A 12,728-nucleotide genomic window follows, 5' to 3' on the forward strand; every position below is an offset into this window, starting at 1 on the left:
CCCCAGGCTCAAGGCTTGTGAATCAACGGCTGACGCCTCGCTAATATGCACGTCTTGCCCATAATCCCGTAGTGCTGACCAACACATGCAATGATACATGTTAGTGGGCCGCCAGTCGTTGGTCATAATGTTGTGGTGTTGCTCGAGCCCGCCACCTCGGCCTTGGCGAGAAACATCATGTTCTATGTTCGCGAGCCTCGACTCCAGAAATCTCCGAGTTCGAGCACGGATACAACAAATGACTTTCATGCTGCCGCTGGAGATGAAGCTGTGCTCAGCATAGCATCGAAGCTGCCCTTGACGATCCAGCATCGGGTTTGAGCGCAGGAGCCTACTTGAGCACCGTCAGAGGACGACAGCAGCAGTTAGGCAATCGCCATTCATGCTTTCAAACTGGAGTCGCCATTAGGACCTCCATACCGCAGCAACTTCTATCATTATCATGTGGTTGCAAGGCATAATACCTAGGTTCGCGCAAGCGCAATCATCGGGATTACCACCATGGGGAACTGGAACACCGCCCTGGGGCACTGGTACACCTCCATGGGGCACAGGAACACCGCCCTGGGGCAACGGACCACCACACTAGGTGACTGCCGTACCCACTGGTTCATTCTCGAACATGACAATGACTTCGTCAAACGCGGCGTCTACCATTATGAGTGTGCCCAATGGTACTACCTCGCAACCCTCCAGCACAACCAGCAGTTTGTTATCAACCATCACAAGCATGTCTAGCGGTGCGGCTCAACAAGCTGCCAGCACAATGGGCGGCACAGTCTCTTCGCCTGTCGCGGCCAGTGATGCTTCTACGGTCGCGGCTACCCAGCAGGCAGTGTCATCGAATGAGTCTGCCGTCAAAATCGGAATAGGCGTGGGCTTAGCAATTGGCCTACTTATTCTCATTGTCCTTTGCGTCATAGCCTACGCGTTGATCCGCCGCCGTAGAAAAGCCAAGAAGGAAGTGCATGATGCAGCGCAGTCTCCAATTTCTGAAGTCTCTTTTGTCGAGAAGACCCACGAAGCGCCTACCAGTGGAGTCGGGATATACGAGATGAATGGGCAGCATCGGGGAGAGCTCGAGGATCATTCTGGCTCTCACTTTGTGCAAGGTCAAAAAACGGGATCCATCTCGATGGAGCTCGAGGATCATGCGACGTCGAAGCTCATGTTTCAGAGCAAATCAGAAGATGCGGAGACTGGACACAGAGCGGAACTGGAGTGAGGGACAGGCGTACTGCCTATTGTTATGATACACAGAGGCGGGAAGCTGATTTGATTTCGAACTTTCTTGTAGATGGATGGTCATAACTATTATTATAGGTGACTTTTCAAGCCAGCGCCAGCGCCAGCTTATCGGATTTGATGAAAGTGAAAGTCAAGGCGATTCTCCATATTTGAGCTCTTTCCGCTCTGTCAGGGTCGCGACATGCTCGCTCAGATCAGCTATTACGTGCAGGCCAACGCGTAAGACAGACGACGTCGCTTTTCGAGAGAAATTACGAGCGTTTGGCAATGTTTCCAGTAGTATGGATAGTTGATGACCATGAGATCCACAAAGACGTGTTGTTTCTCTTGCATACCGAGAGGATTGGTCGATCGGCACTGCGAGGACGATCAAGTTCCCTCTGCTGACCGAGCAAAACGCGACTGATGAGAAACGACCTTGGAATCTTGGAAGAATATTGTGGGGGACGCGGGCGCGGACTTGAATGGCATCGGGATGACGTGCCCAGCAGCCCCAGCCGAGCATTAAAGGCTACCTAGGTAATAACAATTGCGACACAGCGGAATTTCCACGCCCATCAATTGTGTAGTACGGGCGGCATTGCACCTGTACCCCCACCAAATCGTTCGAGAAAGCCCATTTGCCCCCCGTGCAAAGGAGACACTTATTGAAATGTCAAGGCCTAGATGTTAGAAAGATCACGTCGCGATGCACCAGGATCAGAAGGTGATAACAGATTGAAAGTACAGTGTATATGCATCAAACTGTGGTCTAGTCCAGGTGCATCTAGACATCCACTGTTGTTTGAATGCCAGTTGTTGTAGCGACTGTGCGTATGGCACACGTATGGGTAGAGAATTGGGGTAATCCCTGACAATGACGACAACCCACGAAATTTGCCGCCTTCCCCACCTATAGTATGTACATCCCCTCTTCGACGATACCACAGCGTATCGTAGAGTGCGTGATTCTTTCCAGGCACGCGACACACTGTGGATTTTTTGCCTCTGGTTTACTTAGGCAAGAACAAGACGCGTCTGCAGTTGGGTTAAAGGCGTGCCCACTCAGGCTCTACCACACCTGGGCACATTGCCACGATCGATTCGACGCGCGAATATCTCCCTCAGTGCTGGATTAGAAATGCAGGTGGCCAAGGATATGCCCGTACAGGACACGTCGGTGCGCTCCGATAGTACCCACACAAAACACAAGGCGCCGCCAGAATACCAGCCAGGTGCTACCCAGAAATGTCTTCCTCCCTGCTTTGTTTGCTGTTCAAATGGTTGTTGTGATGTATTCATTCATCATAACAAATTCGTCACATCTGGCTCGAGGATTGCCGCTTTGGCTATGACGATTTACTAATTAAATCGAGACGCACAACTCCGTCATTCGCCTTCGTTCGCCCTCGCAAAATCTCCACCGCACATGCACATCTAGCCTCACGACGCGTATGTGTAGCAGTGCGCTATCATCCATAGAGAGTGCTGTAGACCTTCATGATCAGCAACGTGACCAACCATTCCCACTGCTGTAACCACCATGATCTCCGCCACTGCCCTGTAGTCTCATTTGCTCCCTGTCGGCTCTCGGGTTCCCGTCTCAGACTCGCTTGTATTATTCGAGACTAAAGTCCCCCTTTCGTCTCTCCGCCAGCCTAGTCAAAGTTCAGTACACTTGCCCACCTGAGCATTCCCCTCCCTCACCTAATATTATTATTTCAGAACACTTCTGCGCCTGCTGCGCTTGCTGAGCCCTAGATTCCGTTCATAGTCTTCCACCACCGCTCACCCCGCGATCCTCGGACGACCTCTTTCCATTTACATTCACATTCACATTCACATCAGAACACACCCGCACATTCCAGATAGAAATCCTCCCAGCAGTCCGAGACTCTCGCCTGGAAGATTACCGGCGTACATCACCAAGATGGGTCAGACCCTGAGCGAACCGATCACGGAGAAAAAGTCGGAGCACGGCGAGGATGAACGCGCGGCGTACGGAGTCAGCTGTATGCAAGGATGGAGAATCAGTATGGAGGACGCACATGCTGCAGTTCTAGACCTACAACCTCAGAGCAGTGACGGAGAGCCTACCCCCGCGACCTCGGATACCAGGATATCATATTTTGGAGTATACGATGGGCATGGTGGCGACAAAGTGGCCATCTACACCGGAGAGAATCTACACAAGATCATTGCAAAACAGGAATCATTCAAGAAGGGAGATTTTGAGCAGGCGCTCAAAGATGGTTTCTTGGCGATCGATCGGGCCATCTTGAGCGGTACGTCCTCTCATTCGAATACCATGTCTTAGTGCGAGTAGGAACTGTTACTCATTAACCGTCTCCACAGATCCGAAGTACGAAGATGAAGTCTCCGGCTGCACATCGACTGTTGGCATCATGACAAAGGACAAGATTTTTTGCGTAAGTTTCTGAAATAATTTTCAAAAGTGTATCAACTAGACATTGACCGTCACAGGGCAATGCTGGAGACTCAAGAACCGTTCTGGGTATCAAGGGTCGCGCGAAGCCGCTGTCCTTTGACCACAAGCCACAAAACGAGGGTGAGAAGGCAAGAATCTGCGCGGCCGGAGGTTTTGTCGACTTTGGCAGAGTCAATGGCAATCTCGCACTGAGCCGAGCCATTGGCGATTTCGAATTCAAGAAGAGCGCCGACCTACCCCCGGAGCAACAGATCGTCACTGCTTTCCCTGAAGTAACGACGCACGAAATCGGAGAGGATGACGAATTCCTGGTCGTTGCTTGCGACGGTTTGTGGTCCCATTGAAGACCTTGCCTTCTTGTTGTAGAATTGTCAACTGACCTTTGAATCTCGCAGGAATCTGGGATTGCCAATCTTCACAAGCCGTCGTAGAATTCGTTCGAAGAGGAATCGCAGCCAAACAAGAATTACATTCCATTTGCGAGAACATGATGGATAACTGCTTGGCGTCCAACTCAGAGACAGGAGGTGTCGGATGTGACAACATGACCATGATGGTGGTGGCCTTGCTCCAAGGCAAGACGAAGGAGGAGTGGTACAATTTGATTGCGGAACGGGTTGCGAATGGAGATGGTCCTTGCGCACCTCCAGAGTACGGCAAGTCTTGACCTCTCCCTTCCCCTCCACTCCCTTCTCATTCATCACATCCTCCTTCTCTTGGCCCTTCTCACCCTCCTACCTTTTCCCGACCTTGATGATATGCCATCATTTCTTTCGAGAGCACGCAAAACACTTTAGCGCATCATGATAGAAGAATCGTGTTATTGTGGCATGGCAGGCAGTATATATGATGAATCCGTTCTCATATTTCTTCGCCCGTGAAACGTTTCTTCTGTCGCCGTTCGCTGGAGTAGCATCTTTATCCGCACTCTATCTCATGAACTTCGACCAACTAACAGAGATCCGCGATTCTCGCAACTATCAACCTCGCACCCCTTTCCACTCTGGCAGCAATCCGCTGATTTCAGCCACAAAACACATCGTTCTGCTGGCTAACATTTGCTATCGTTCTGCTCTACAGCCGAGTTCCGAGGACCTGGCGTTCACGACCGATTTAACCAAAACTCCTACCATGACGACGATGACGACGACCTCGACATGGATCCGCGAGCACGCATCTTTGGCCAGCGCGGTGGCCGTGTGATTCTTCTTGGAGATGGAACCGAGATTTCCATTGGTCATCTTATGGACGGCCGCCATGATAACGATGATGACATGCTTAATGACGATCATGCACGCCGTATTGAGGAAATGGAGGACAGCGATGAATGGGAAGAGGAAGAGGGCGATGATGAGCTGGTGCAGAAGTCTGCACCCTCCGCAACAACAGGAGCGGCCGCGGCACCACAGGGAACGGAGGGCGCGCCTCTGACGAGACAAGGCGAGGAGAGCGGAAATATCTCATCTGCTAATGCTCCGCCGCCGGTAGCATCCCTCGAGACGGAGAAACAGACCAAGAAGGAGCTTGATTCGACAGAGGACAAGCAGGCTTCGCGACCGGCGGTCGCCGAGATTCTAAAGGAGGCAGAGACTGCTGCGGAAAAGAAGTAGACATTGATTGTCGACTCAGCTCCGTCAGAGTGATACGGGACGTGCGAACCATCGCCCACTCTAGCATTATACGACCTTGCGATAGCTTGATTCGGAATGGCATGACGATATGACATGTTTCTTTATCTCCCGAAATGACCGCGATTTTGGCGAAGCCGAGCACAACAGGCGATCGGAAGGACAGAGCAAGAGATTTTCCCTCCGCAGGATTTCTAAGCTTCGACGTGAGATTTCGCAAAATCCACTACCTCCGTGCTCCGATCATCATCGTTCAACCTTCCTTTCAAAACCAGGACAAAGTCGAAGTTCGATCCCATTACTACTACTCGAATGAACTCGATTTCCAGCATTAGGCAACTTTGAATCAAAGCATTTACCGACCACTGACCTAGCGTGATATTCAGTCTCCTTTTATCAGCCGTATGCACGTTAAAGTTGTGTCGAATGTCACGTATTCCCGCGTGGATAGGCTCCTGCGCTCGTTCGTCACGAAACGTCACTGATGCTGACCATGAGTTTTGTCTCCATTGATGATATACCTCCTCCGCGCTTGATTGCCACACAGCGATCACATTGGCTCTCATACACGCGCACTGTGACAAACTGTGTTTGTGTTTGATTTATAGACTTTGAAACATACATCTGAGCTTTTCCACCATCGACACAGCCCTGGAGAAGGCCAGACCAGTGATATTCGGCTGAAGTTCGGGGAAAATGTGTGCTTGCTTGTCCGCGGCTGCCCATATGTGTATTCGGAAAAGTATGCGCGACGCATGCCGTCATCGCCAACGCCCAAACAAGGAAAGTCCTCACATGGCGTTCTTGGTGAACCGTCAATCGGCGAGCACAAAGGCACGTGTTTTTTAATTCATCAAAGTAAGAAGAAGCCCCTATGCCTAGAGCTATATATGTTAATCTTTCGCATTTCAACTGCGTGTGTCCGTGTATTCCCGAAGACATCGTGAAATACTAGGCCAGGCTCAGAAGCAGATCTCGGACCGAAGTACGGAGCGGAGACGTTGACCCGCTTCAAATTTCCAAGCGCATTGGTCTCCCGACGCGTGTATATCACTGGGAGCTCACACATCGAAGCCACAGTCGGATTGCGAGCAGGCACTTGCGCAGAACTCTCTTTCCGCCTTTGAACACTTCACCAGCTCCACCAAGTACCTGCGCAATGGCTCCCAAACGTAAACGCGCTTCGACACTGTCGAAAGAGGCACCAAACACAGAGGCCGAACGACCGTCCTCTCGCGCGTCAGCAGACAAAGTAGAAATCAAGCTGGACACCGATATCGCCAACGATGTCGAAGCCTCTGACCCACCAGCGAAGCGGACTCGTGCTACGAGTGCAGCCAGCAAAAAGTCTGCACCAAAGGTGGAGTACACCATCAAGACTGGCGGAAAGGTAGAAATGCCCAAGTACGCTCAACCGGACAGCGGAGAGAATGGCGAAGCGGGTTCAATGAGGATGGAGCCTCCTCCAAAGGCAGGCACTGTAGAACCGGCAGGCTATCACACCAACGCGCCTCCGAAAAATCGACCTGTACGCGTGTACGCCGACGGCGTCTTTGATCTCTTCCATCTTGGTCACATGCGAGTCCTTCAACAAGCCAAATCCGCATTTCCCGACACTTACCTGATCGTGGGAGTGACGGGCGATACCGAGACACACAAACGGAAAGGGCTTACTGTTATGTCTGGCAAAGAGCGTGCCGAGTCACTACGACACTGCCGATGGGTGGACGAGGTCGTGGAAGACTGCCCATGGATCATCAACGTCGAATTTCTCGAAAAGCACAAGATCGACTTCGTCGCTCATGACGATCTTCCATATGGAGCTAGCGAAGGCGACGATATCTACAAACCCATCAAAGAGCGTGGAATGTTCCTCGTAACACAAAGGACAGAGGGCGTCAGCACCACAGGAATCATCACCAAAATCGTGCGCGACTACGAGCAATACATTAAGCGACAACTCCAGCGCGGTACATCACGACAGGAGCTGAATGTCTCATGGCTGAAGAAGAACGAGCTGGATATCAAGCGACATGTTGCCGAACTACGCGACACCATTCGTACGAATTGGACCACGACCGGGCAAGAACTCAGTAAAGAATTCCGACAATTCTGGCAACCCAGCCGAGCGAGCAGCCCTTCATCCGCCTCAATGCGTAACGGCAGCAGCAGCGGCCTTAGGAGTCCGCTCCCGTGGGACCGCGCAAGCCGCCATGCGGAGAGCATTCGCGGCGAAACCCCATCCAAAGGTCGTAGCGGCAATACCGATTTCGCCGCTGGCTATGCTATGGGCTTGATCGGCGGTGTCAAGGGCTGGATGGAAGGTGGCAGTCGCCGTCGCAACCTGTCTGATCAAGACAGTGGTGCGCATAGTCCAGGCTCAGATCACTCCGATCAAAGTCCTGTCGATGAGACTAGCAGCCGTGGACGTTCGCGCGGTGATGCTAAGGAGAGCGAGAAGTCACCGGTCTGAGATTTCTCCTGCAACACATCGCGCGATCAATCTTGCTGATGGTCCCGGGCATCATGGACAAGGCCTGATGTTGAACGCTCGATCTCCAAAATGTGGAGAGAGACTCCTAGCTCTGATCTCTCACGGAGAATTTCAAGTCACGATTGAAATCATAAGCGTTTTGGGTGTTCGTCAGCAACACCTGTTGGTATTCGAAATGAGGGCATGGCGTGTGGCGCTTGACATTTCTCACACAAAAAACCTTCGTATCTATTCTAATCTTCTTCAAATCACATTCTTCTCAGGGACTTTGATCTGTTTAGTTCTACCGAGTTGAGGAGGAGTTTGCCATTTCCACACCAGCAAAGTCCGTTCGCGCACACATTGAGCTCGTCCGCAAGGCCATTGAGGTGCGCATTCCAGTAGTCATCACTCAACGTAGACTACCGTTATTGTGTCACTTCTACACAACGTAAGAAATAGAAACGTTGAGCCTGTACTTGAGTCAATCCCGGCCTCCCGTTTCCACGAATAAACAATACGCCTTGTCGCTCATGTTCTACGCTGCTGCGAGGAGAGGGTCGCCCCAACGTCGGCCTTCCCTCCTTCACGTATCGATGATCGAGGGTCGAACAAAACCTCTGTCTCTCCAGATCTGACAGCATTCCATCGGAAGACCGCATTTCCGGGCCCTTCGTGGAACGGTTGCTCAAGAACCCATCATTCATTTACAATACTGTGATTCGTCCGGAATGTCCGAAAATGGATTCGCTCACTTCCTAGAGATGCAACGACAGCACAAGGTCCGCCATTGTATGACAAGGGCGTGCGTCGTCAGCTCGCGTGGCATGACAGGGCAAGGCAAGGAGGCAAGGGTGACATTTCCCAGCTCGTCGTTCGTTCGCTGGGGGTCACCAAATCAACATCAATGTTTTCAAGGAACATGGGGATGGGAATTCATACGTATGATGGGATTGTACGACATCGCCAGGCGCCCGGGGCGGTTTTTGCCATGTGTGGTCGTGAGATTGATCGTCCCGAAAGCAGGACCCTTGTATGCACTGTAATAAACAATACATTGCTGTGCTTTATTAGTTATTATTACCCTTTTAATACTGTGTACATAGTCCGGGAGGGCATAAATAGACAGGCATTGCCCATGTTTAAATTTGTCTCATCGGTCTATGACGATCCATGTCTTTCGTGAAACCGATTTATTGTTCTCAACTGATGACGATTTGGAGGGAGGCTCGCACAATCACACTCACATCAACACACGCATGCATCCATGTCTACGGCAGTAGCGGTGGAGACTCACAACGGAGACCTTTCTCGATGCGGTTCACTGTCCCACTGTGATGACATGCAGCGGCGGCGATGACACTGTCCTGTTGGCGGCAATCCACATACCATCCTATTGGGTTGACGGAGACGGGAGAGTTTCTCGCCAATCTGGCTAGAATACGCCGTGTCATGGTTACTCAACCTCCGATGTGAGTGTCTGCAACCTGTTGACTGCTTTTGCTACCAGGTATCTGGCATCGCTGCTCTCCAATAGTGCAGCCACGGCAGATGATTCGGCAATGGGCTAGAGAAGCCACTGGCCCTTCTTACGATACTACTCCCCATGAATAATGACATTCCCACGCCAACGACGAGGATTTTCGCGCTCGTGCTCTGAATTTTATAACACACAACCTTCCCACCGATGACCATCTCTCGGGGTCATCACCCGTTGAAGAGTAAATTGGGTTTGTGAGACCTATGCACAGAGTTGGTGACCTCTCCGATCCGACTGAGGCGATGCCTTGGGGCCTTTCGGTGACTCCGGCTTTAGTAAGCGATTTTTGAGGATTTCAGGGCTGCCCAGATAGGCACCTCGGGGTCTCTCTCTTGGACTTGCCAAGGTGGGTGCCTTCTCCGTATCGAAGGCTGTGAGAAGTTCGCCTGCGATGCACACATGACGGCAAATGAATGTCTCCCGATCGCAGAAGATGCCCTCGCTTCGCGTTGAAAGATCATCCTGTTGATCGTAAATTCGTGTTTTTGACTGGAGGAGAGAGTTCAGCTGAAAGTGTGACGGCTTTTCTCAGCAGAGCTGGAATCGTCGCATGATACGGGTTAGGGATCGCCACGCCGGGAAACGCGACACCAGCCACGTATTGCAGTGCCTATTGACATCCGAACAATCTGGATCTCCTTATATCGTAGAAATGAGCAAGCAACAGCGGGCCTCCCTCGTGTCATCATCCAGGCCCGATCTTGCTTGGGAATGTTATTCGGCCCAGTCGGAATACCGGGAAAGTCCGTCCATATGGCAAACACAACCACTGCATCGGGAAAAATCTCATCAATTGTTCCCTATTCGGCTCCTCCCCTATAGTTTGTTCCCGGCGGTCATGGATGATAGTTTGCGCTCGCGTCTAATGGAAATGGCCCGTGGTGGACGATGGCGGTAGCTTTCCAATGGGACAAACGCCTACCCGAGATTACATTTGGCGGCATTTCGGCGGACAAGGTTACAGAAAAGTGGGTCTCATCATTGATAGACTGCTAAAGCAGTACCACTGCTATTATCATCATGTCTAGACAATCATCATCGCATTGTGACGATTGCCAAACGAGAAGCTGAAGGCAAATCTGCGCCTCACAATGACCGTGATGCGCCGCTTTCCATGCACAGCTTCGATCTGCTCCAACCAGCTTTTCAGGAAGTAATAGTAAGCACAACAGTAATTACAACGCACGCGACGTACAGTAGTATGTCGGCATACGTTGGTGCATATCCCGACAGCAGACAGGACTGTGGCTAGCGAAAGCAGGAATTTACCAGTAATAAACCATCGGACCGTGGGTCACAGCATTGCTTGCCGTGTAGACAAACATACTACCGTGCCACCACCGTGCCTTGCATGATGCTGCTCGCGTCGAGCAGAGGCGATGCGTACATATGGATCGCCGCTGTTGTGGCCCGTCGGCTACTGCAGGCGTCTTTGATTACACAGGCACCATCACTCGGGGCGAGGGTGCCGCAGCAGCCAAGCAGGAGTTTTCGGGCACAGCGATGGGAAATCTAGAGGCGGACGCCAGTCACCGCCAGCCGGTGGGAAATAACAAATTTCTGCAGAGCTGAGCATTGCAGCAGCACCTTGCCATGAATATACAGTAGTGTGATGTACGTATTGGTCGTGAGCACTGTAGATCGTCTCGGCATTGTCTCGATATGTTCATTGCACTGCAATGGCTGCAGAGACATATTTCATCCTCACGCCGCGACCCAGAAATCAGCTTCGATCCGCATGCTTCAAATCATTAGTACCCGAGACTCGGACTCGCCGCTGAGCCGTCGAATACGGCGAGGGAAATCTCGTCTTGGCTAGCACATCGACGATGTATTGGCCGAGACGTGCGCCCGTGAGCTTTAGCCAAACAGTCTTCCAACCGTCGACTCAATTTGCCCGTGGGAGGACGCACCAGTGGATGTAATGCGCCCTCAGCCAATGTTGGGTTTCTTCCAGACCGCGGGCATGATGTACGTAGCGTGTCGATACGAAACTGCTCATTTGAGATTGTTTGTAACTTTTGCATGTCCTTTGGGCCATGGGCAATCGTCTTGCCCTCCTCTTCCGCTCGAACCTTGCCGGCTGGTGATAATATTGGTGATGTTGATGTTGATGTTGATGATGATGATGATGATGATTGGGACTATCTCTCGTGCCACGCGTTTTGCAAATTCCACATCCTCCGCTTCCTTGCGCGCCCCCTCCTTCCCTTCCCATGCCTGCACGCCTGGGCAGCATACAGTGTTCCTGCGGGACGATTGTCACTCTCTCCTGCTTCGTACAGCAACATCCATTCCAGGCATGCCACGAGTTGCTTCCGTGCCGTGCTTGTGCATGCGCGTTTCAACCTTTGACTGCCGCCGCTGTTGGGTCGGAACCTGGATTGGCGTGTGTGGTAAACATCGTACCTGACTTCACCCGTTGGTTGTCCATCATCGCAGTGATTTGATCGTCGCCGCCATTTTCCTCCTACATGCTGCAGGTGTGCACTTTTGCGCGTGGCCGGCCCCTCCTTCGCCCGTTCTTTCGTCACCAACGTCCAAGCTGCGGGTGGTCATCCCCGAAAGTGTCCGCCGCCGGGAGGATGCAGCGAGGTTGTAATAGCTCGCATGGAATCTGCCCACGGTTGGTGCGTGAGCCGTTCGTTCTGTCGCGCACGACGCCGCCGTTTGCTGTTTCTTGGGCTTTTGGTCGGTGTGGTTGTCCTTGGGGACTCCCTTCACTCTCTTGGTACCTCCACCCTACACACACGCACAGGTACAGGCCGGATGTCGGACAGAACTCTAGAGTCTCTACACACGCTCGCTCCAGGTTTAATCTACTGGACTTCGGTACATGCTGAGCTATCCCGTTGTTCTTCGATACCATCATCGTCGTCCCGTTTGCGCGCTTGTGTCGTCGTTTTTCCCTCTCACGCCTCTTCATCGTTACCTATCTCCTTCTCCCTCATCCCTGTCGTGGGTACTTCTCGCCTCCCTCACATCCCTCTCCTGCATACACGTCCACCGAGCAGCAACCAACAAACATTATTCTGGGCCGAAACGATATCCTCACCACTCCATACCCTGCCGTTGAAACGTTTCGACAAGAAGTACATCTACAGTACATGCTCCAAAACCAGAGGCACACCTTACATGGCCATCCACACTTTGTCTCACCTGAGCATCTGGTCCTAGTCATGGGATATACAGTACCACCATCACCCTTCCCGTGTCTTCCCTCTCGTTTTCCCTGTTCCTGGCTTAAACATCATTACGTCCGTGGTGTTTAGTATTGCATTGCAGCCGCTGTCCTCTGCTTCCTGATCCAGCCGATGCGTTCGATACCATCATCGCCACCTGTGCTGCTGTTTGGAACCGCCGTTGGCAAAGGAGGTCTACTACGAGCACGCTTTCCTTGCTCTCGATCGT

General features: G+C 51.9%; 5 protein-coding genes across 5 annotated transcripts; all 5 read left to right on the forward strand.

Annotated features, from left to right (window-relative positions):
- Positions 1-622: 622 nt before the first annotated feature.
- Positions 623-1,225, forward strand: K489DRAFT_372796 (uncharacterized protein; the record flags this gene model as incomplete). The annotated part of the gene is made up of 1 exon (XM_033603367.1): positions 623-1,225. The coding sequence occupies one exon, from the start codon at positions 623-625 to the stop codon at positions 1,223-1,225; it is 603 nt and encodes a 200-aa protein (XP_033457321.1).
- Positions 1,226-2,990: 1,765 nt separating this feature from the next.
- On the forward strand, positions 2,991-4,588 carry K489DRAFT_52152 (PP2C-domain-containing protein). The gene is made up of 4 exons (XM_033608693.1): positions 2,991-3,512; positions 3,583-3,656; positions 3,712-4,003; positions 4,072-4,588. Exons 1-4 carry the CDS (start codon positions 3,158-3,160, stop codon positions 4,341-4,343), a joined length of 993 nt encoding a protein of 330 aa, XP_033457322.1. The 5' UTR covers positions 2,991-3,157; the 3' UTR covers positions 4,344-4,588.
- Positions 4,195-4,924, forward strand: K489DRAFT_383080 (uncharacterized protein). Its single transcript, XM_033605512.1, has one exon. The coding sequence runs from the start codon at positions 4,526-4,528 to the stop codon at positions 4,877-4,879; it is 354 nt and encodes a 117-aa protein (XP_033457323.1). The 5' UTR covers positions 4,195-4,525; the 3' UTR covers positions 4,880-4,924.
- A 1,833-nt stretch (positions 4,925-6,757) lies between these two features.
- On the forward strand, positions 6,758-7,735 carry K489DRAFT_308958 (Nucleotidylyl transferase; the record flags this gene model as incomplete). The annotated part of the gene is made up of 1 exon (XM_033600627.1): positions 6,758-7,735. A coding segment is annotated over one exon (978 nt), but the record flags the coding sequence as incomplete, so codon positions are not given.
- Positions 7,736-10,882: 3,147 nt separating this feature from the next.
- Positions 10,883-12,000, forward strand: K489DRAFT_383084 (uncharacterized protein). The gene has a single exon (XM_033605513.1). It carries the CDS (start codon positions 11,343-11,345, stop codon positions 11,670-11,672), a length of 330 nt encoding a protein of 109 aa, XP_033457325.1. The 5' UTR covers positions 10,883-11,342; the 3' UTR covers positions 11,673-12,000.
- The last annotated feature ends 728 nt before the right edge of the window (positions 12,001-12,728 follow it).

The sequence above is a fragment of the Dissoconium aciculare genome (genome assembly GCF_010015565.1).
Source record: "Dissoconium aciculare CBS 342.82 unplaced genomic scaffold K489scaffold_11, whole genome shotgun sequence".
Classification (NCBI taxonomy): domain Eukaryota; kingdom Fungi; phylum Ascomycota; class Dothideomycetes; order Mycosphaerellales; family Dissoconiaceae; genus Dissoconium; species Dissoconium aciculare.

Excerpts from the sequence above, each read along its gene's own strand:
- K489DRAFT_383080 (XM_033605512.1), top strand. The coding sequence starts at position 4,526 with ATGAATCCGTTCTCATATTTCTTCGCCCGTGAAACGTTTCTTCTGTCG.
- K489DRAFT_52152 (XM_033608693.1), top strand. The coding sequence starts at position 3,158 with ATGGGTCAGACCCTGAGCGAACCGATCACGGAGAAAAAGTCGGAGCAC. Across the intron at positions 3,513-3,582 it reads CGATCGGGCCATCTTGAGCG|ATCCGAAGTACGAAGATGAA; the intron begins GTACGTCCTCTC and ends CCGTCTCCACAG. Across the intron at positions 3,657-3,711 it reads CAAAGGACAAGATTTTTTGC|GGCAATGCTGGAGACTCAAG; the intron begins GTAAGTTTCTGA and ends TGACCGTCACAG.
- K489DRAFT_383084 (XM_033605513.1), top strand. The coding sequence starts at position 11,343 with ATGTCCTTTGGGCCATGGGCAATCGTCTTGCCCTCCTCTTCCGCTCGA.